Raw genomic sequence first — 23,290 nt, forward strand, 5'->3', positions numbered from 1 at the left:
CTGACCTGTTGCACTCTTCATGTTCCCTTGTGCATTTTTAACTGCTAAAACCATCAAAAGCAGAGTGCAGCTATGAATTAAGCACTCCTAGGATGAGCTTCAGATTCAAAAGTCTTACAGAAATAGCAGTCAGTGTTGCATTCCATTCACACTATGGGAGACACAAGATCAAAACCAAAAACGAGTGATTAGGAATGCAATTTACTTAATACTAGTTTATGCGGAAATACCATGTTATGAAAGTGAACCTCGATTTTTTTCGGTCCTCAGATATGTTTCAGGCCTTAGATGCATTCCAGAGGGATGTTCAGATGGAAGTGAGAGGACAGCTTTTAACTCTTCCATCAGAGGAAATTAGCTAGATTAAGAAAAGTATGAAGCGTGAACTTCTCATACTCTAACAACTTTGAAATAAAGGAGAGTTTGAGATAAGGAAAAATAATACAATGAGGTTTGACCTCTGAAACTAGAAACAGAGTTTGCTTTTAAACAAATAAGGCTTTGTAATACATACGCTTTTGGCATGCAGTAAATCTGCTTTCTAAATTGAGTAGAACAAGTGGTTGTCAACAACATAATAGCCAAACGGAAAGCAAGAAGTGAAAACTGCATTAAGATGCTTATGTTGTATTTAATTCTAACAATCACTGACTTTGGAAATGTACTTGAAATCATGTACTGTGTGCACACAGAAATGCCTTATGTCTTCTTGTTTGCAACTGATGCAATGAAAATAAAATGATAATTACCTCAGCTCTTGGAAGTAATATATTTAATAAAAAATCAGCAGCATGTTCCACTTTCCTACCATTCACTTTCTATAAACAGGGCTTTTCAAAGTTTATAATGACAGTAGCAACTGGCATACTGAGCCCTTTCTGCTCATAAATCAGCTTGGTTAAGAACTTGACTTCATCCTTCCTGCCGTCTGTTGAATGAGTAGACAGGTGGCTTCCTAGCAGAGTTCCTGTGTTTTGTACATGCCATCTCATACTCCTTTTTATACCTATACACTTAGAGTAATTTCAAAGACACCTCATTGTACAAACATCCATGTTTTTTCCCCTCTAATAATACGCTTTACAATCATCATTTATCCTAACAGTGTGAAGTTACCTCTGACTTTTTTTCTCTCTTATACTTTAGTCTAACAGCACGTCCAGAATTACGGTGCTTCAGCTGAAGAATTAAACGTGTCTTCAAGAAGCATTCCTGTCCCTAGCATCACTTTTCAGGAGAGCCTTTACATCAAATAAGATTGCTTGTATTTCTGCCAGAAAAAGGCAGTTAATAAAATAATTTTTTGTAATTGTTCTGAGAACACAGCTATCGCATAAGCTGCACTGAAACAACCATGTAGGTGTTTGCTTTTCTGCATTTGTAAGAAATACGTTAGGAGACCAAGTTTTAGGGGATTATGTGAGACATATTTAGATTATTATTTTCAGTTGTACATACAGCAAAAGCAACCCATAAACTTGTACTTGTGCATTTCCTTAAGGACCAAAACAGTACATCAACAAGCAGCCAGGGAAAAGGAAATGACAAGGTATTAGTGAAGCACAGGAGCAATTAGAGGATTGCAGAGCATTCCCTAGAGAAAGTGAATAAAGGTCTGCAGCACGGGGAAAAGGAGTCAGTCACAGGAGAAAGCAGGAGCACACACACTGTGCAGCAATTTGAAGGCAACCCTTGCTGTTGGGCCATGGGAAACCACATGCAGGACTAGGACTGAACATGGAAGGGGAAACTAGCAGACTCTGTCTCTTCAAAATGGTCCTCCCTTCCTGATAACGACATGCTCATCACTTAGATGTGCTGAAGCTGCTAATACAGAAGTCTGTAGAAGCAAGTATATGTAACATCTGACTGTGAAGCCAATGCATCACACTAAAGTATTTTTTCTCTCTCCCTGTTGTTCCAGGGCAACATTCCTAATAGGTCCAACAGCTAGTGAAGGAAGGTACTTGATATCTGGCAAAAGTACACAACACGTAATATTATCCACTTCTGCCTGGAACAGGCAAAGCAACCCAGGAGTCTTACCCAGTAACCACCAGCAGCATATATATGTTGTCTTTCATATTTAATATCCTGTTATGTCTTATGGTTTATCTGATGGGTTAAGTGAAATTCTTTGACCCAGATGTTGCTGCTGGGGCTCTTAACAGCTGTGCTACAGGAGATGTGCCACTACAGCTGCCTGGATTGATTTTTGGTGGGAGCAGGGGGTGAATCCACAGGGAGTGAGCCTCAGGACAGCTCTCAGAGCAGTAGGAGCATGCAGTCAGCATCATTTATCGGTCTTACCAACAGCTGTCTGAAACACAGCAAACCATCACGGACTTACAGTACTGCTCAGCATTAACAGGAGGAAGTGTTATACAAAACATGAATATTAAAGGATTAACTATAAAATACATCTCAGTAAGCTAAAGCATTTCTTAGCACAAAAAAAGGCAGCCTCCAGCTATTCCAGAAATTTCAAGTCAAGCAGATCTGAATTTCCTATTAATCTAATAAAAACACTTCTATACAAGTTCTACTTTGATTTTTTTTCCCCATTTGTTTTGGCTGTTTCCCCTACCAGTAGGCTGAAGTTGCTAAACGAACTTGAAGTCTGGTGATGCAGCAGATGCTAGACTTTACATTCAAGTGCAGCATTAACAGTGGTTTGTCAGTTTTGCTGGCAAATCCTCCAAGCGAGTTTACTCAGACAACTGACAACATCCAAGACAAAAGTACAAGGGGATGATCTTACAAACATTTGTATAGAAGATTAGGGTGTTAAAACTACATCAGAAAATCCTGTTAACAAGGCAAATCCAGCACAAAAAAAACCAAAGGTTTCACTTGCATCTGCTTCAGATTTTCCAGGCTCGCTGCTCTCAGTTTTTATCAATCCATTCAGAGAGAGGCAAAAAAAACTGAATTAGATTCCAAAGTAAGGAACTCAGACATTTGAAAACTTATATCCTAGGGTATAAATTGGGAGGTATTAAGCAGACATTTGATGCATAAACATAAATAACATAATCTCTCTGAATTCTTCAGAGATTTGACAACATTGCTGTAAGCCTAAAATTACTCCTCTTCCAAATCCCTTAGTTTTATTAATTTTTATAAACTTTTAAGTAAAAGTTGCATTGAAAGACACAAAGTAATCCTTTCTGATCCTAGCTTTCATTTTTATAATTCTATCAGTGTTTTCAAGCTCTGAGACGCCAAAGTGTTCTCACTTTAATAGCACGACTGTAGAAGCCTGTAAATATTGCAGTAATAATAAATTGAGCTAATTTAATTTCTTATGAAAACGTCTGTGTAAAGTTCCCTGTGGTTTGTAATTACTGTAAAGTCAACAGTTTACATCAATGACCTGGTAATCAGCTAGTCAGAATGTAAACAATTAATGAAATAAATGCTTTCCATGAGCTTTCTCAAGGAAGACTCCTCGGAGTATGGCAAAGCAGAGGGATAGCTCCTCATGTAGAGAAGTCAGGCCTCTTCTTAAGTTTATATTTGTATTTTTTTTCTCATTAACTTGGTACAAAGCAGTAAGTGCAATGCTTTTTTTGTAAACACCCTTCCATCGAGCTAATACTAATCAATATGTTAATTCCACTTTGCTAAGTGGATGCTATCCCCGTGTAGGTTTTACAAAGTACAGGAACATGAGAGGCAGATCTCTGCACATGCTGACACCTTCTCTCGCTGCACTGCTCACAAACACATCCAGTTTTCCTTAACATTTCAGCACTGTCAAAATCAGTCAAGAAAACAGCTTTATACTAAACTTCTGTGACAAGGAAGAAGCGTGCCATTAATCTTTTATGGCGTGCCTTTCACATGGTATCCATGCTTTAACAGTAAATACGCTGCGTGTTTTCTCATTTCACTGTATTTAACAAATGCTTTCACATGAAAAAACATATGAAAGGTGTTGATGCTTTAGTGTCACTGAGCCAGCTGTGACTGCATTATCGATCATTATCTGACTAAACGCTACTCACTAATTTCAGCATACTTCTAAATTGTCGATACTGACAGCTAGTGCTATTCCTGGTAGCACAACATAATTTCAGTCTTTGGATTTGTGATTCCTACAGTTCAAAATTCATTTTCACATTCCCTTTCTGACTATGCCCCAAAATCATCTAAAGGAATTAGGCAGACCTCAATAAGGTCTTGTTATTGACATTTATGTTGATCGATGCTGGCTCTTACAGAATTGGAATCTACAGATCAATTCCCTTATTAGATTCGTTCTCAGTGCTGCCATGGCCATTTTATCACAGAAGCTGCTGCTATCAAATGCTGCTTTATCACTTTATAATGGGATACGCTGAAGCTTTCCTCTAGCATATAGTGGGAAATGAAAACTGAGCTCTAAAAATTCTTTTCACAGATTTCCAAAATTACCCTTACTAAGTGCATACATGTATTTTTAAAAACTATTTAAAACTCAATATACCTAACTAGTAATAATTTTTTTCCTGCAAGAAAATCCTACTTCTCAGAATGGTTAAAAAAAAAAAAGCTAGTGTTGGAAACAGCCCTGCATCTATTAATTACCTTTCAGCTGTTGACTCTGAGAGTGTAGAGAGACAAAAACGAGTGTAAGAATGAAGAAATGATAGAAAAAATGACATGTTTTCATTATGTGAGCACACAAACGTGCAAACACTGAAGAGCAGACAAAACAAATATATACACTGGGTTTGTGGCAGTTTTATCAGGTTTTGAATGGTATTTTTTTAAGAGCGGTGTTATGGCTCCTGTTCAGAGAGGAGTTCATCACATTAATTTAAATCTACGATAAAATAAATTAGCTTTTTTATTGCCAGGTTGAACTACAGGGCTATGATTGTTATGTATTACTACAATCTAGGTCTTAATGGCATTCTTAGCCCTGCGGTGGTCAAACAGAAACCATTTCAAACCTTCTAAAGGCTATTAGAGCATGTGCAGATGTCTGGAAAATTAATACTATTATCTAAGTCTAACCTTTCGCCTGTAGGAGGAAAAAGAGAGAAAAGGCTTGGGGAAGATGTTTTAGATCGATACCTGGGAACGGAGAAGGGTAAGCACTGTTTCACATGGAAGTTCATTGGCTGTGAACAGGTGATTTGAGCAAGCTGATTCATCCTTATTTGGTTTTCACAGAAATCATTCATTTACTCAGAAAATAATTTAAGAGAGATGAGCATCATTTTTACAGTCCTTCCTCATTGCTGTTTCTCAAGGTCCAGCAAGCTAGACACTGGAAAGATTCATTCATTTAAATGACAGGAACACGAATTTGTCAAGGTTAATGTTGAACGAGTCACATTTTCCATGCTGCAGTATTGTGCATTTGAAAAGTTTCTCCATTCCTCCACCTATCCACCTATTATTTTTTCTTTTCTTTCATTTTCTTTCCTTTTCTTTCCTTTTTTTTTTTTTCTTTTTGTAAAATGGTTGAAATGTCAGATGGGCTGAAAAGAGTACAAGTAGGAGGATTTCAAGAAATCGTTAGTCTAAGGCACGCATTCTCTCCAACACTAACACTTCATTTTTGGTTTAGAGAGAATCATTCTAAAGTTACAATGTTTTTCTTGAATGCCCAGACACAAGGTAACTCTACTGAAAAACATCAGTGGTTGCTCCTGGGCCAAACAGTGCGCTTGCAAGTATGGTGCCCTCTGAGCACTGTGCTGGTGTCATACCATGTCATTGGAGTCCCCTTTTCCTCCCTGCAGGAGCACCTCCCCAGAGGCAGCCTGTCCTGGACTCACAGCAGCCATGGACTGGACCTCACCCCTGGCACTGCTAGCCCTTTGGCAGCTGGATGGGCTTGAAGAAGCACTGCCAACTTCTCATGTGTAATCTGTGCCTTCGTGAATTGATCCATTTTTCCACGGTAGATAAAAGCAGGGCTTAGAAGGTATTATAGAGGAATTTTAGAAGGGGTCAGCTCCCATTTCAGCACCAAATAAGTAGCCAGATTTTTAGGAGAACTCAGCACAGTGCCTGAACGGTAGGAATTCTGGTCCTGTGCTCATGAAGGACCTAAAGATCCAAATTAAAGGTTAATTCCATTTGTTATTCCCCCATGAACTGGTGAAGACTGGTAACAGAGCTGAGAGTACCCATACATCTAATTACTGTCAAGAATCTCCTAAGAACTACTCAATGGAATGAATTTAAGCAAGCTTCTAAAATACAATGCCGATTTCTGATTCGTACTCACGCTTGCAGTATCTGTAATCCATGATAACTGTGCCTTAACGTACGTGAATCTATGGTACAGGAAGCGGACACGATGCTTACTCAGAGGGAAAATAACTGGGATGTAGAGTAAGTAAAATGCAACTTAAAAAAAAAATCAGATTAAGTACTTCTGATTTTAAAATGTCTGTAACAATTTAAAATCAAAATACCACATTCATCTCAGAAGATACATACCAGAAGGAGGAACTGAAGTGTGAGCATCTATTTTGAGATTTTTTAAGCACTGAGATTTATTCAAGATGTCTTTACCTTGACACTCTGATTTTCATGCTTTTAATGCAGTAAGATGGAGTTTAATTCAAAATGTTCAAGATGCCCTTGCAATGAATACAGGACACAGACAAAACACTGCTCCTCCCTGCATCCAGACATCTGTTAGTGACTAAAGGAACAGGGCTTGCTTACATCCAGGCAGAAATGAGCACAGACGCAATCTAAAAATGCTAGAAGTACAGTAAGACTCAAGTCTGTCACTATCACCTTATAAAAGAACTAATGACAAAAGTAACTTTTCCTTTTAGCTTGTTCCTATCAGACAGATACCTACATGGTAATTTAAGAGTTAAGGCACTAATGGACTCTTCAGTTTCACTGAGCATCTACTTGCAGATTTTATCTTGCAATACAGTATTTCACATTCTCAGCGAAGTCAACGGAGATTTAGTCAATAGTGTCACGGCCTTTGGATGAGGATCTGAATCTTACCAGTATCCAAACCATCATTAAAGAAGATAGGTCATTTGGGAAACAGAGGAGAGCATTAGTAAAATGCAATACTTGAAGATGGGGTTGGTTCAGTAGGTGTTTTATGATTAATTATGAATAACATTTCATTTTAATTACCAACTCTTTCTTCCATGCACAGTATACATAAAAGTATACAAAACATAAAGAGTACATGCCAGCAAAAATAATTTTTTTCATAGCAGATGGCAACAGAAAAGTACTTCTCAAGTAATCTTATGTGCAAAAAACTACTTAGCATCATGTTGGATTCATCTGATGGAATGTGTAATTTATAATTACTAGCGAATTACACTGATCTGATATAATCAGAACTGCTTAAATTTTACCGAGTACTTATTGGCACACTTATTTTTAAGTAACAGGCAAATATTCCATTACTGCTTCGTGTCCATAATCTCTGCCATTATACTTAAATAGTAACAAAGCCAGTTAAGTAAATTATAAATGACATTTCACGTGTATGAAATATAATACTCCAAATTAAATTAAACCTTAATACATTATTTTTAGCATACACACACTTTTGAGTAGTCCTTCTTTTCAGTTTCAAAGTCTTCTAGGAAAACAAACTACCTATTCAGTTCTATTAGTGTAAGAGGAGAAAATGAAATGTCTGTAATAAAAATGGTTATACTTTTATACTGCTTAAGGATTTCAATAGATTTCCATTTTACTACAACAAGAGAAAGGCCTCAAAATCTTCAAATCATTTAATTTTATGCACTCTTTTGGTAATTCATTAGGGACTTATGGAGTGTGAAATATGCACTGTGATGAGACAACAATTAGCTAGCACACCTGTTGCTTACCATATTGTATTTGAGAAGGGCTTGCAGGGGCTACTGCTCTATTCCACTGAGAAATTCAAAGGGCTCCCTCTAGCCAGCCTCTATACCTGCACTTGAGCATTTATGCAACAATTTAAATGGTCAATTGCTAATGCATCTTTGTAATACATTCAGCAAACAGAGCAGGCTGAAACAGTATCCAAAGATTATTCTCTTTAAGTTAAGTGTTGCTGCAGGTTACATATAACACAAAATAAAAAAATAAAGTGTGCCTTTTTAAGGCTTATTTGAAGTCTGAAGCACATGGCAAGTGTGTTCTATTTTGTACTGTGTACACATTTTGTCTTAGATATAGTCTCATATGGATTGTACAAAATGACAGGAAAAAACATGGAAAACATTGGCATACTCAATGACTCTTAAGCTCAAGGAGGGAGGGTTTAGACTGGATGTCAGAGGAAAGTTCATCACAGACAGTGGCAAGGTGCTGGAACAGGCTGCCCAGAGTGGCTGTGGGTGCCCCATCCCTGGAGGTGTTCAAGAATAGGTTGGATGGGGCCCTGGGCAACCTGGTGTAGTACCAGAGCTGGAGGTTGGTGGCTCTATCTTCCCTTCCAACCCAACCCATTCTATGATTTTTGACTGCCTACGTAATTGCTCGGGGTTTCAAATGCCATATTGGATTCCATCCCTCATGTGTATCATTAGTGATAGTAAGAATCCATGTATAAAATAAATAGAAATCTACAGTTCACTTAAAATCAGTTGCATGTTGGTCTTTGAAAAAAAAAAAAAAAAGATTAGTAAAATCTTAGTTCTTTGGTGAAGGCCTGCCACATCAGTACAGTATTTCTCTAATGTTCCTCAAGCACATAGGTAGAGCTGTAAAAAAGGCAAGCAAGAATTATGGTTTATAATGTATCATTCAATGTTGATTATTTAAGCTGAGATTCAGATTTATATTTCTGTGTTCTCAGTGGAATTGATGAGTGGGGACAAGACTGAAATAGCAAGTAGGTATCAATTTACAATTTACTGAGAAAATACAAGACTAGAAATAATGACATCAGCATCTGCAAATGAAGAAATGCTCCTTTAATTTGTTCTGAAAGTCTCAAAAATCGTTGAGTGTTCCTTTCTAGATTGCTATCTTGATTCCTGATTCACAGAAGCCTTCTTATCGTTTGACATTGCTACAAGAACTGTATGCTCTTGCTTGTGACAGGATCTTCATGACAGTAACACCAGACCTTTGTTACCCTTGATACGGAGAACGCACTCCTGTAGGGCTATAGCTTGAAATATTTAGAGAACTGCAACTGGTGTATAAAACTCCACCTTACTACACGGTGGCTGCTCTAATGCCAACATAATTCTTGGATAAATTTTAATGTACTAGTTTAAGCAACATATTTCACACGTATTTTAAATATAAGTGATTAACATTCCATCTATTCCTACAGACACTGAGATTTTCATTGCTATTGAGCAAACAGTTTTCCATGACTCCTCTACTGGTGTAACAATCAGCGGGTCTGAAATTCATTTCTGCTTTAAGCTACCAGACTTGATTTTTGACTAGGTAAATATCACTACAAAGATAGTTAAAGCTTATTTATATTTTCATATTTACAGAGAGAAAAAAATAAAAATAAAAAGGCTATTTGCCAGTTTGCTTAAACTGCAACGTTTCAGAACATCTGCACATAGGATTGTGCCCTGACAGTCTCAGGAACAGAGATGAAGGAAGGAAATAAGCCACTCAACTGCAAAAGTTTCAAACTTCAAGCACAACTGGTCCCAGGTTTTCCTGCCCAGAAGCACAAGGCAGCACTCAGAGCTGGCTTCTGTCAGACAGGAGTTATGCTGCTGTACAGTGTACGATGAACCAGTTACTTAAATACACTCTTGACTGCTCACAAACTGTTTTCTAACTCTGTTTTAATTTCAATTAAAGTTTTAGCTTTAATTTCAAACTCTTCATCGCTTTCTTCCCAAAACACTTAATAATCTGTATATCTAATTGCTACAAAATGCAGAAACTTCACTTTCAACCTTCCTCACTCAGACACCATCATGTCTAACGACGTCTGAACCAGAGGTCAGACTCTGAGGCCAGGTATTCCATCTCCTTTTGTCAGGAGGAAGGGCAATTAATTGCCCTTTTTCTGTCTCATATATAATAATGTCATTGGTGCAATTTACCCCTTCCTGCTAAGTTGCACAACTGTTTCCATGTAAGTACATACAGTCACAGTCTATCAAATATGTCAGGAGACTGTTGTCAGGTTATTACAAGAGTTAATGACAACGTGGTTACAACACAATAGTTATTATTTGAATCAAAGAATTCAGCAGACTGTGATGTAACATTCAGGACAAAATTTTAAGGCTTGAACTTAAGCAATGCAGATGGCCCCTGAGTAATAAATGAAACTAATCTAGCCAGAGAAACACAATGAGAAAATGGGTGCTTCTGGAGTCGGTAAAGAAGCATTTTTATGATGGAAATAAAATGACAACGAAAATACAGTTTGGGATCAGAGATACTGTAAATCTTATCATTAGTAATATTATTTTACACTTTCCCAACTGTGAAAATTTTATCACTTATTTAATCAAGTAAATCAGTTCAATAAATGTTGCTAGTTGACACTTTTTAGCACCTTTCACAGGAAGTTCCCTGCCTGCTCCATAAACAGCTGTGACAGCAACCTCCTGGACGAGAAGTGAAAACAAGAAATCTATCCACCCATGGAATTCAGTGAACAAACATTTTGCTTTTATGTAAGCAGAGATATATAATATAAAAACTGCAACACCTATATCAGAAGGCAAATCCTGGTCCCTGTTACCTCTCAGTAACTCTGTTGTAATAAAGAAACATCATTGTTGTAAAGGAAAAATATACAATGTTAGAAGCAGGTTTGATGTTAATTGCTAAGCTATATTTTCTGGAATGAGTGCAAAAAGAGCTAACAAGAAAAAAAACGTTTTGTCTCAAGATGAAGCAGTCTCTACTTGATAAAGTCGAACAATTCAGTGAGAAGCCACAGTTAAACATTTAAATGACTGTAATTTAGGGATTTAAACAGTTTTGAGTTTCTTTGAACAAAACACTGCATCATTTACAAAACAAAACAAAACAAAATATCCCCAAAATGAAGCTCTCTGTTTTCTTTCCCAAACCTTTCTCGTCAAAGAAGGTAGAATTTAATTTATTTTTAGCTACTATATCAGCTGAGGTGCTTCTCCAAGTCTTCATTTTAAGTCATTTCAGATGCTGAATAAATTAAAATTACAAGAATAACAACAGGAAAAAAAGAAAGGTGACCAGACTCCTCCTTATTTATTGACCCTGTTACTGGCTCTGTAAATCACACTTTCTGTTTAGAAAGAACACCCCTAGAACTACAGGGCAGCTTATAAAATCACCTACAGTATAAAAAAAGTGAAGAAAAAGGAAAAGATTGTGTTATCTCTACCTACTCCTCTATCCTTCCATTTTTGCATCAGAGCATAGAAAACCTTCTTATAACAGGAATGAGATGCCCTCTGCATCACAGTCACTACAAGCAGTAAGTTTAAACATTTCTAGTAGTTAAAAACTTATATGGCAATCTATTTAATCGCATGCCTTAAGGAGCCACATCTATTACTTTTAAAATATTACTAGCCCTTCAATTTCACGAGTACTTTTCTTGTAAATGCATGAGTATAATACTTCTAATAATAGTTTTACAGTAAAGGATTCCTGAAACAGTCATGAAAACCTCACTTGCATGTTTTTTTTTTTTAATTTGGTAGTAATCAGTTTTGTTTTTAATCTGTGTGAGAAGCATGAGGGAAAGCAACATGGTGCAATCAGTTTTGCATACAAGCTGCTATTCCACAGTCAAGTTCAAAACACCTAAATCAATCTGTGTATTGAAAGAAAAAAAAATATTTCTAAGAAGACACTCAAAATGTGCACTATTTGCCTAAAATCAAATATTAAAGAAACGTAGGCTAATGATGAAATCTATTTTAATTTTTAATATATATTTTAAAGAAACCTGTATTTCTGTTGAAATTTGAGATACTCAGAATTTTTATGGTTTTAAAATAAGCAAAGTCTTTAGTACAAGAGTGCCCTAATGCCAATCACAGAATAATTTAATGGCAACATAGTACCAAATTACAGACTTCATGTAGACAAAAGGAATTAATATTATTTATTTTTCACTTAGACCCTGTTCTGCAGGTCAAAAATTTTACTTGTACTTAGTGTGAACACCCCTAGGATGAGATCAGCATGAAATAATATTAAACTTCACTATACCAGACAACATAGGAAAATTAAAAGTCATACCACGTCTGCTGCTCACAACACCACCAACAGCACTTGCCTATTTACATTGGTCAAGTCCATGAATTAACAGGAATATCCTTAACAACATATTTATTACTCTGCTGTAGAGGGCTTTAAAGAAGTATTTAGCAACTGCTCTAAACCCAGGGTTTATGGTTTTTCAGGACGATATAATCTAAACTGTTCTCTTTTTCTCAGGCACATTTGCTTAATTTCAGTCCTAAGGAAGCATCCCTCCTCAGATTTTACATTTCAGACTACAAGATCACAGATGAGACACCACTTATTCAATCCTGGAGTAAAATTAGAGGATAATTAAATTTCTGGAAGCTCACTAACAGACTGTTTTCTTATTCTGTAAGGGTGACATATGACATATTTTAGCAGAAGTTCTTCATTCTCTCATGTACGCTGCAACTTGTTCACTGCTTTTTTTTTTCCTCCCCAAAGGGGTAATAGCAAGTATATTAGGCTGCCATCTGGGAGACCTGGACTTTACGAATGATCTAAATTCTATTTCTACCTCGGCCAGGAAAGAAAGCAGGAGAAAAGGCATGTATGCCTGTGGGAGGGAGAGTATCTACACATACTAGAAGTATCTGTCAAATTGTGCAGGGACAATTATGTAAAACAGTTTGAATTCCTCTTGAAAACAGTCATATTTGATGTAGGTTCATCTCTTTCAACTTCTTTAGCAGCAATGACACAAACCAGTTTCAAGGAACTGAAGTCAAACCACTGACTTTTCAGATACTAACACTTCTATAACACTCCCAAATAACCTGGCCTCACTGTTGCCACAAATCTGTAATAAAGAGTGTGCAATGTGAAACTTCTGTGCAATCTAACCCAATACTAGCACAGACTACTAGAGGGAGGCACTGTGGAAACAGAAAACAGAAGGGGAAGTGAGGGGACTGTCAAAACCAGAAAAAGCAAGCATTAAAGGTCCATGCTGTAGTGGATGCATTAAAGATTCTGAATCGAGAGATATCAGCCCTACATAACAAGCAGGAGCATATCAAGGATGAACAAACAGGAAGAAAGGGGTCAGGGAAGAAGAAAACAAAAGAACGAAGGTCCTGACCTAGCAATACCCAAACCAACACAAAATCAAGAATCCATGGATAATGCAAGAACCCAGATCGCTGTGATGGTGCCCTAGCATCACTCTGCCTGTGCTTTTGAGTTTCATAGTAAGCACAGCTATTTGCTTTCACTGTGGGGCTTCCTTGCCTTTAAGCAAATCAATGTTTCATCACTAAAGAACCCAAAGTGATGAGAGTTAGCAGATGTCAGCTGTCAAGCAACAGTGCAAGGGCTAAATTTTACTTTGACATATACATACATAGCATCAGAGAATTTTAATAAGATGCACAATTAATGTCATCTGAGTAGCTGACATTATCCAAATTTTTCACCTCGAATTCGTGATTTTTTCTCTAATAATAAATAGCATATGTTAATGAAACCAGAATTTGCCCCACTGCTAGAAATATGCACGCTTCAGTTAAGTCATTGTTTACTATTCTAGCTCATGGTCACATTTGTTGGAACTTACACAAAGCAATTCTACTTCTACAAAAAGATGTCATAAAGATGGATTAATTCATAATAATGGACTTTGCCAGATCGAAAGGGATACTAAAACCTCTCTTATTATTCCAGAATGTCAAAGGAGTGGGAGATGGGTCAATTGGTTCCTCAGCTATACCCTCCCATAAAAGGTTAAAAAATAAAAAATTCTTTAATCTTTTGAAGATGTACTTAAGTCTTTGTAACACATATGGCAAAAGTTAAATAAATGGGCTGTCTTCTCACAGGAAATTACACTGTTCACCATCAAGCAGAATGTTAAGGAATCTGAGTTTCTCCCCTGCAGAGGGATAATGAACCCATATCATTCCATTTATCATACTGAAGAAATACTGAACAAGTCACTCCACAGGTGTGCTCCTTCCTCTACATTTGCACATAACATGTAACCATAGCTCACTGGTGCATGCTTTCAGTTTCAATGGCATTATAGATAACTGTTATTCTTCTAATGTTTAAAACTTATCAGTTGTCATTTTCTGCTTACTGACATATCCTTAAGAAAATGAGAAATATTTTATAATTGTGAGAAATACAGAACTCTTAGCTTCCCTTCTGGAAAGGACAATTCCTACCTGAAGGAGGAGGTCAGATGCTGGTTTGACTCTCTGCTGGAAAAGCACGCTTAACGTTCGATTCTGTTGTTCCAAATCAAAAACTCTCGTTTTCAGCTTTATACATTCCTCCCTCAGATCCTACAGAACATGGGAAAACAGGAGGATTAGAAAGCAGGCAGTGCAGACTCCTTAAAAAGGACTACCTAATGTCAGATACAAAGAAGAAATTAAGAATCATGAAGAATTAAGAATCATGATGAAGAATCATCATCAAGCAGTTGATGTCGAGGCTAACCAAACATTTAAACGTATCATTGAGAGCACTGTCCAAACAGCTCCTGAAGACTGACAGGCATGGAAAATCAACTTTCATATACAAAAGCAACATATACAGCTTTTAAAATAGTACATATCAGAAAAATGCACTACTTCATTTTTTTCAGGTTGTTTCAGATAATAACATTAAAAAAAAAAAAACTTGTAAGGAGAAATAATAGTTATATGATACATCCTCTTAGTGTCTTCTGTCCGTACAAAAAGTGACTTTGCTATAGCAATGTGTTTCTTTATGTATCATATTCAGAGCAGAAAGCAGCAATTGAGAGATGGATAGTAAGCATAAGCTAAGGAAAAAGCTTCAGCTGTACCACATCAGGAATAAGTTCAAAGCGGCACCATGCCTTCAAGGTACTCTTCTGAAGTCTCATTCCACACCTGCTTTTTCTGGAATAACCAAGTCAGCATAGCTGGCTGGCTTGCTGTGGATTGTCTGCACCTCCCTCCGTGTAACTAGTCACTGTAGAGGATGCCTGGCCACAGTGAGAGCTGACTCACCAGACACACTTGCCAATACAATCCTGCCTGCCATTTCCAATATGAGGTACCAAAAAACCTTGCCATAGGCCACTAGAACAGAGGTAATGTGTACAGGCCATTAGAAGCAGAGGTAGTGCGAAACCTTTGCATCATAAGGCAAACGATACAACTGGCAAAACTGAAAGATGCAGATCTTTTAGCCAAGGCTATGTCAGGAGAAATTAATGGCTTCCATACACAGCAAGTTATCTATCTACCTACCTACCTAAGTGCTTTCTTTCTAATGCCAACACAGGATTTACTTTTCCTGGCCACAGGGAAGAAGAAATGATTTTATCAAAAAGAGAACTTTGGAGAGAGCAAGCTGAATCTGACACTGCCTTTCCACCTAATTTCTGCAGCTGTCTACTTTGAGGTATGGGAGCTTCGTAAATCAAAAAGAGTCATTTGCTAATTAAGATCACATACAAAAATACTAAGCCGCAGCCATTATCTAGTTTTATTTAAACCAACCAAAATGCTTCCCCTTATGCCTTCATATTTAGGAAGTTGCTGCCCAGTGGTATTGCCTAATTGTTTTTACTTCTTATCACATGAAGGCAAGGAAACAGGCCTCTGGATCCTCTTATAGGGTGCTGTCAGTATCATTATCAACATAATGACCTCATTGGAAAATAATAGGAGGAAACTGCAGTCAGAAGGAGCCTAAATTCTTGGCTAAGGTAGCTCATGTCTCCACTGTGACCAGCACTGACGTTGTAAGAGGTGAATACACAACCAAGTAGGTTCATCTTGAGGCTTTCAGAAAATTGTATCTTTTTATGCCTGTAGTGGGCATCAGATTTTATGATACAACTAGATGAATGCAGTTATTTTCCCTTGATAGTTCCTCAGCTTAATATTTGTTTTAAGTGGTTGTCAGGCTGCCCAAGTAAAATTGCCTTCTAAGGTAGCCCCTTTTGAATGTGATGCTTTTGTAAAAGTCTAAAGCTTTGATTTAGTCAGCAAGAGCTCTCTTATCTCTGGTCTCAGACAAAGCAATCTCTAGGAGCATCAAGACCCATCATTATCTGCCATTCACAAATAATCACAGAATTTAAAACAGAGCCTTAGCTGTTAGAACATTGCTTAACTTTTCTAGACAACTAAGTGCACTGAGAGAAAAATTATTCACAGAAATTGACAATGTAGAAAAAAATTACATCTTAGCAATGCCCTTGCTCAAAACTTTCTTATTTTACACTGTTAAATCCTCAAGATTTATGTTTCATGCTTTAGACTTCCTGTAAAATGTGGAATATAAGATAGATTACCCACCCAGATGCTATAAAGTGTGCCAATGGTAATGCCACTCATAGTACAGAGCAGAAATGAAGAACATTAAGGTAGCAGTATTCCGGTAAAATGAAGTCTCAGTTTAGAATGCTGAAGTTCTAAAATTACCAATTAATGCAACTATCAAATGTCTGAAACTTTTCACTCCTCTCCTGTGGGCAAAACGAGCAGCTATTACCACAGCAGCCTCCCAGATACCTGAGGAACTCATTGCTGTGGTCTCACTGTAGCAGTAACTGAGCACCTTCCTATTCTTCTCACTATCAGGCTCATTCTCCAAAATGGGATTCAGTGCCCATTTCTGTAGTTTTCCAGAAACATGCTACTCATCCTCTTGAAGTGATCCTTCCTTTTTAATACTTAGTTCAGTGCATTTTTATTTCATTGATCAAAGAAGGAGAAATAACTTTGCTACAGAACCCAGAATAAAAACTCATTAACCTCAATTTCTCTATTAAGATAATATGCCAAGATCAGGTACACAGATCACAGAATAATTTCATTGAGTGGTGTAACTCAAGTTTCAAACTGCTGATCCAAGTCTTAAATAAATAAAATAAAGCAAATAATACAGTCTCTAGCACTCCTTTCATGTGATATGAGGAGAAAGAACAGATGCTTTCAGTAAGTACCAGAGCATGCAGGTTTGTATCACTTCCATTTGTGTTTTTTTTTACTTCTTAAATTTCCCAGAGGTAAAATTCTCTATTAGTAAGTCATAGAATTCATATCATTGTGGTACATGGAATTGTGAAATTTTGCTGTGTGGCTAATTCAGCACAAACCTCAATTTAATACAGTTTCTCCATGAAGTCTCAGTAAAGAAAAAAAAAAGATTCTTGCATTAGAGAAATTCTATATGTACTGTAACAAACAGTAAACTTGAAAAGTGCACATTTAAGACTGCAATTCCATTTCAAGGTTTCAGTGACATTGATAAATCACTCAAGCTTTGCTCACTCAATTTGTGTCACCAGAATCTCTCGGTGGAATCACAGTCCTTCCACATACTGGCAAGTATGCCGAGCTTTATTCGTTACATTACAGCATGTACTTAATTTAAACAAAAATTAGTCCTTGAGGGACAATTTCAAATTCACAGCAAAGCCTACGCAGCGTGCGTTACAGAGCAGAATCACACCTCTCAATTTTCTGAAAGCTCTCAGCTTTTCCTCATGTCTCACAATGCCCCAGAGGTGTGTTATCTCACTGTGGCATGACTGGCCCTGCCTTACTGCTTAGCTGCACTACAGCAGATTTATCTGTTTACTGGTTACTATTTGGATTGAGGTGCCTACCTATTTGGTACTGGTGTAAGGAGCCCAGTTTCCACTTTAACATACCCTACTGTGTTCCTGTCTTTTCTTATAAAATGACTTGTATGAATGGTGTCAGATGCACTGTAACAGTTAATGTTCATTAGCATTTAGAAGAGCACCCTCTGTACCCATTCTGTGGATATTAAATTAGCTGTTATTACTCAGTAATAGGTAAGCAGCTGTTAAATCCCATCAATACTAACTAAATCACTTTATTAAATGTATTGAAATCTGTTTTTATTGTGTCCATATGAACTCCTTGGTTCCTACGGGTTTGGGAAGATGCATTTCTGAGAAGGTATGTAGTCATCAAACTGTCTGGCGCCTTTGGAAAAGGACTGGGTAAGCTCCTCTCTCCATTAAAAAACATCCATGATATTCCCACACTAGAGATAAATATACTGAGATTAACCTTCTGGTAAACGTTTACTCACATATGGTTTTATATTACAAACTGTGGATCAGGTTTTTGTGTGTATTAATATGTCAGAAAATGCCTACATTTTCAGCTAAGTTGTGCTGAAACACACATTTGGAATCTTTAAAAAACAGCTAAAGTTATGTTTCCAAGAGGTGTTACAGCAATAGCTCTGTTGACTGCAGTCCTCTGATGATACACAGACCATACAGCATATGTGTATATGAAGCACAGGCAGAATAATGCAGCACAGACAGTAGCAGTACAAACTTGTCCATATGTTGCGGATTGCACAGATCACCTCCAAGTTACAACACTTCCAATTGCTGTATGGCAATATCCCTATTCTAGAGCAAACAGCTTTGTTGTGCTTCAAAAAACCAGTGACCCAACAGTTCATCCCTAACCTGTGGTACCAACTTGGTTGGTATTATAACAGCTCTTGGGTGAAGAGATTTAGGGATTCCAGGAGGCCTGACTGGCAACTGCAGCTTCTAGAGTCTTGAATCTTCCATCCATAGGTCAACTCTGCACAACTCTTAGTTTTGTCAAGGTCATAAAGCTGATTCCTAAATAGGTTGCTATATTTGCATCTGGAAAATTTTGAGGTGTGTGGCAGAGGTTTTTCATTATCTTAGCTTGGTGTTTCTTGCTGCATTTTAAGAACATTATTTCTTTTCCTGTCATTCTGTGTAGACAAAACAGTTTATATTCTTCCTTGCATTATGTGCACTAAAATACTGTATTTATGTTCCTTTCAGACTTGTCTTTTTGAAGCTAAATGATCCAAAACATTTTAATAATTACACATTCATCAAGTGTTCTAGATCTCACAAAGAATCATTTCATGAATATTGCAGGCTTTATAGCTTATTATAAATCTTTATACCTTGTTTCTTTATTTTTTTTCTGCCTCAAGAAAATGACATCATGGAATCATATTCAACTTTGAAGACTTTTTTTTTTTTTTTTTGTAGAATTGCTGCCCTAGAAGTTAATCCTTATTCTCCAAGGGCAGCCAATTATTTCTGTTTATATGTAATTACCTTGCTTTTATCTCTGTTGAATTCCATTTTATTTTTTTATTTCCGAGATCACATCTTCATATTGCCAAGATCATTTTTAATTTTACTCCTTGGACTACGTTATATCTGAAATTACCACACCTCATATTCAACAATCTGTGAATGGAAGGTTCAGACACGACTTGATCCGGAACAGACCTTACAAAAGCTGTACCGATGCTTTTCATTATCAAAGTTCTGCAACAACACCACAAGAATTTTGCCCACACACTACTTCTCTTGCTTATCCAGCAGAATGGAACATCAGACCATTGAGAAACAAAATACAACAAAATCTATTGCTGGTCCCCAGCCTACAAGTCAAGTAGCCAAACCTCCATGCAGGCTCACACCAGGAAGTCTTTCCTTTCCTTGAATGCAGTGAGAGTGCCAACTACTGACTCGCACAGTTACTTATTTATTTATGTCACACAGAAAGGGACTGTGGGACAGCCATAGCTCGTTAAGATAGGGAATGCAAAAGTGATGCTCTTCGAAGAGTTTTCAGACTCTGTTACCTCAGTACAGGTAAACAATAAGAATTGTGTATGGCTCCTACACGATCAAGCCTTAAAAATGTGCAGTTTCCTGGACTTTTATTCACCTAGATTACAGAAAGCCCTTAAGTTTGGGCCTTACTGATAATTAAATGTGTGAGCATTTTAAAAAAAAAAATATCCTATATAAAATATATCCCACTCGAATGACCAATGAACTTAATGTTACAGCAAAATACTCAAAACACAACTTACCTTTTGAGTAAGTAGAGCCTGAACAACCTGATTAGCTACCTGAAAGAAACAGAAAACATAGTTTAAGTATATGAGCATAAGAGTTTATGCATATTATCTTCTGCTGTGGCTTTATATTCCACCTTCTGCCTACAACCACCACCAATTCTAGTATTTTCATTACTTAGTAATTTTTTCACCAGATAATACTAGTGAGAATATATTAAATGCAAGTGATTGCTTCTGTGCTAGTCCTCATTATAAGCAAACACTATCAATTTTAGTTTGCTTAACTTCAGACACCTCTTCTATGGAGAAGATTGAAGCTTCTCAGCTTTATATGCAGCTGTTGTGCATCAGTACAGATTGACTTGCATTCACTAGAGATGACTTTTACCAGCTGAAGAGTCCCGAATGTTTTCATGAAGTTTAATTGTTTCTTGATTCAATATTGACAAAATGGTATATCTATCATGACAAGCAGAAACCATAAAGTGCCACAGAAAATTAAAGTACCTACTGTCATCAAAATGTGGTTGGAAGGCATTCACAATGCACAACATAATTGACTTGAATGACATTACATACCATTGATTAGCAGAACTATATATTCAACAGGGAATTTTTGAAGTTATTTATGTTATGTATCCTTTCTAATTTATATTTACCAGCAGGCATGGAGGGGGTGAAGGAAGAGGAATGGAAAGAAGGGCAAAAAGAGGATTTCTGTTATGTTTAACTCACATGTTACATTTCCAATGTAGTGTAAGAGTTGAAACTAATTCACTTCCATGAAACGATTCGGTTCTGTTAGATGCAAAAGTTACATTTGATTCAAACTCTCACAAAATTGCCTACTGTCAGTCTTTTTCTCCAAGCTGGTCCCTAACTTAAGGCAGCCTGTGGAACAACGGTCCCATAAAATTGCTCTATACATGATTTAACGGAAGACATAGACTGATATTAGAACAGTAATAATTGGCAGAAGTAAATATGTTACAGTTTTGAAAAAGCACGTCCCTTGCTCTGTGGGCTTTTGGAATACACATCCAACACTGATTCTTCTGGAATGTATTTTAATGTCTGTTTGCTCTATCTGAAAACTGAATAAGCCATATTTAACACATTATTTCTTTACTTTCTGATGTGGATTTACTTTACCAAGAAGAACTGGAAGGTTCTTTGAAGTGTGTACAAGTCACCTGCAACAGAATGGTCTACAGAATTACTCCTATGCCATTATATATTGAGCAGAGGAGTATAAATGGAATAATATTCCAAATGGGAAAAAACTGAACTTGCCAACACATAGGGGAGAAATTTTCTAACTTTGAGTATATGAAGTTAGGTATCAAAATGAGAGCACTTGCCAGTGATCCATAGCTTCCACAGACCTTAATAAGAAAGAAATGTAGCTAGTTTCTCAGCAAAATTAGGCTATTTCATTCTAGTACCTAGCAACCTGGCAAACTGTGTTGCTATTACTATTCAAATATTTTCAGGTTTGTATTGGTTTGCAGCAGGAGGAAGTCTCCGCTGAAATGTTCTGCAGTGACTACAATTAATTTAGCAGTAATTCCTTCTGCATTTCAAATGCAACTGCCATGCTGGTTGTACAACAGGGTTAGTGTTTAGATGGAAAGAAACTGCTAATCTTTTTTACTTACAGGGATCAGGAGACACCATGAAGATGAACAATATAAGACAGCACTACAAAACTGATGGTCATAACTACCAAAAACAGAACTGAGGTCACTGAAGGCAGAAGGACTGGTGTCATAGATGCAGAATATGTGAAATTCCCACTAACATAAGACAGATCTGTGGCTCAAACCCTGTAACAAACAGGCAGTAAAATGACTTGACCTGTGATTCATGCAGCTATGAACTCTGAACAAGGAATAGTACAGAGATGGCCAGCTCCTCAAGTTGCTGTTACAGAGTATATGACACCTCTTGCTTTTGACACAGCCTGCCCTTCCTTTGAACTTAATAGCCAAGAATTTTAGGTGAGGGGTTTGGGGTTTTTTTTTTGTGCAATAAAAGAGATGAAAGATCCATAGTCACTTTTTTCTTACGCAATTATGTTTACATATACATGTTATAAAGTGGTCTTAATAGAAAACGTATAAAAGAATGAATCAGAGAAATGAGACCCTAGTGTAACATCTGTTATACCTATTATAAGTACTGAGATTTTACACTTCTACCTTTAATGTATTTTTACATACGCATAAAGACATTTCAACCACACTAAAATGAAAGGTGTTATATTTTATTCAAACTTTAAAATGAATTTTTAAGAGGACTTTGTATTTTTTATTAGCTAAATGGATACGTATTCAATAATGCTACAATTTAATTCTAAAACATCAGCAAAAATATTACCCAACCTAAGCTGCACAATTTCCTGCATATAAGTATAGTGAAGCTTGACAGAAATCTCAGTGGGCACGGTAATGTGAATAAGCATGGCATTACCACTCACCAAGAAACTGATAGCTGATTTCCACGATAGGAAATTAGGATTAACCTCACACAAAAGCTACAAGAAGACAATCCTTGTTTTAGCATTACATTTTTCAGAGACAGAAAGATATACTTACGGGATATTTCTGTAATTAAATGAGTACTTTTCTTAATTATTAAGCACTGTAACATTTCAATAACGTTCTCCAAATGTTGTTCTAAAGTTACTTACGTATACACTCCAAAAGTGAAAAAATAATTTCAAATCAGTGAATATTTATTAAAACTCATAAAGGACTCCTTGTTTTAATGAAAATATTAGGGAAAAAAATATTTTCTTGAGATCTCCAGTAAGAATCCTTGTTTGGAAAGGACTTTTTCTCATATGACATGCTCAAAAGACTCCAGGTGGAAGTGAAGTCTCTCCCTATTACAGACTGGGTTATTCACTAATTACTTTTATGTCTCAACTCTAATTCTCTTTATTGTTACCATAATGAAATAGAATTTCCTGTGGAGCTCCACCAAGGGAATGTGCACAGGTAGGTACCAGCTCAGGACTCAGAATTTACGATAATTAAATACTGTTTTGTCACCAAAGTCACTGGTACCATCTTCTTCATCTCAGTGATTGGAGAGGATTAGGTCCAACCCTGTTCCAGCTACACCAATACTGGGTAGTGTCACTTCCAAAACACCACAGTGCTCAAGGGGAAGGAGAAAAAGTGATAACAAGCAAAGGGAAAGGACAAGAAAAGACAATGCACTCAGAAGATAAGACAAAAAAAAAAAAAAAAAAAAAAGGAAATAGAAGACAAGCAGACAAAAA

General features: G+C 36.8%; 1 protein-coding gene across 2 annotated transcripts in view; it reads right to left on the minus strand.

The window, feature by feature from the left end:
• NCKAP5 (NCK associated protein 5) overlaps positions 1-23,290 on the minus strand; it is a 332,220-nt gene that overhangs the window by 61,593 nt on the left and 247,337 nt on the right. For both annotated transcript variants that reach the window (XM_065750319.1, XM_065750320.1), the window contains 2 exons: positions 20,014-20,052; positions 14,328-14,447 (listed from right to left, as the gene is read on the minus strand). In XM_065750319.1, the coding sequence (XP_065606391.1) occupies positions 14,328-14,447; positions 20,014-20,052 (159 nt within the window). The remainder of the gene's footprint in view (positions 1-14,327; positions 14,448-20,013; positions 20,053-23,290) is intronic.

The sequence above is a fragment of the Cyrtonyx montezumae genome, unplaced genomic scaffold, assembly GCF_038088225.1.
Source record: "Cyrtonyx montezumae isolate F1298 unplaced genomic scaffold, pur_monq_1.0 scaffold_7, whole genome shotgun sequence".
NCBI lineage: Eukaryota > Metazoa > Chordata > Aves > Galliformes > Odontophoridae > Cyrtonyx > Cyrtonyx montezumae.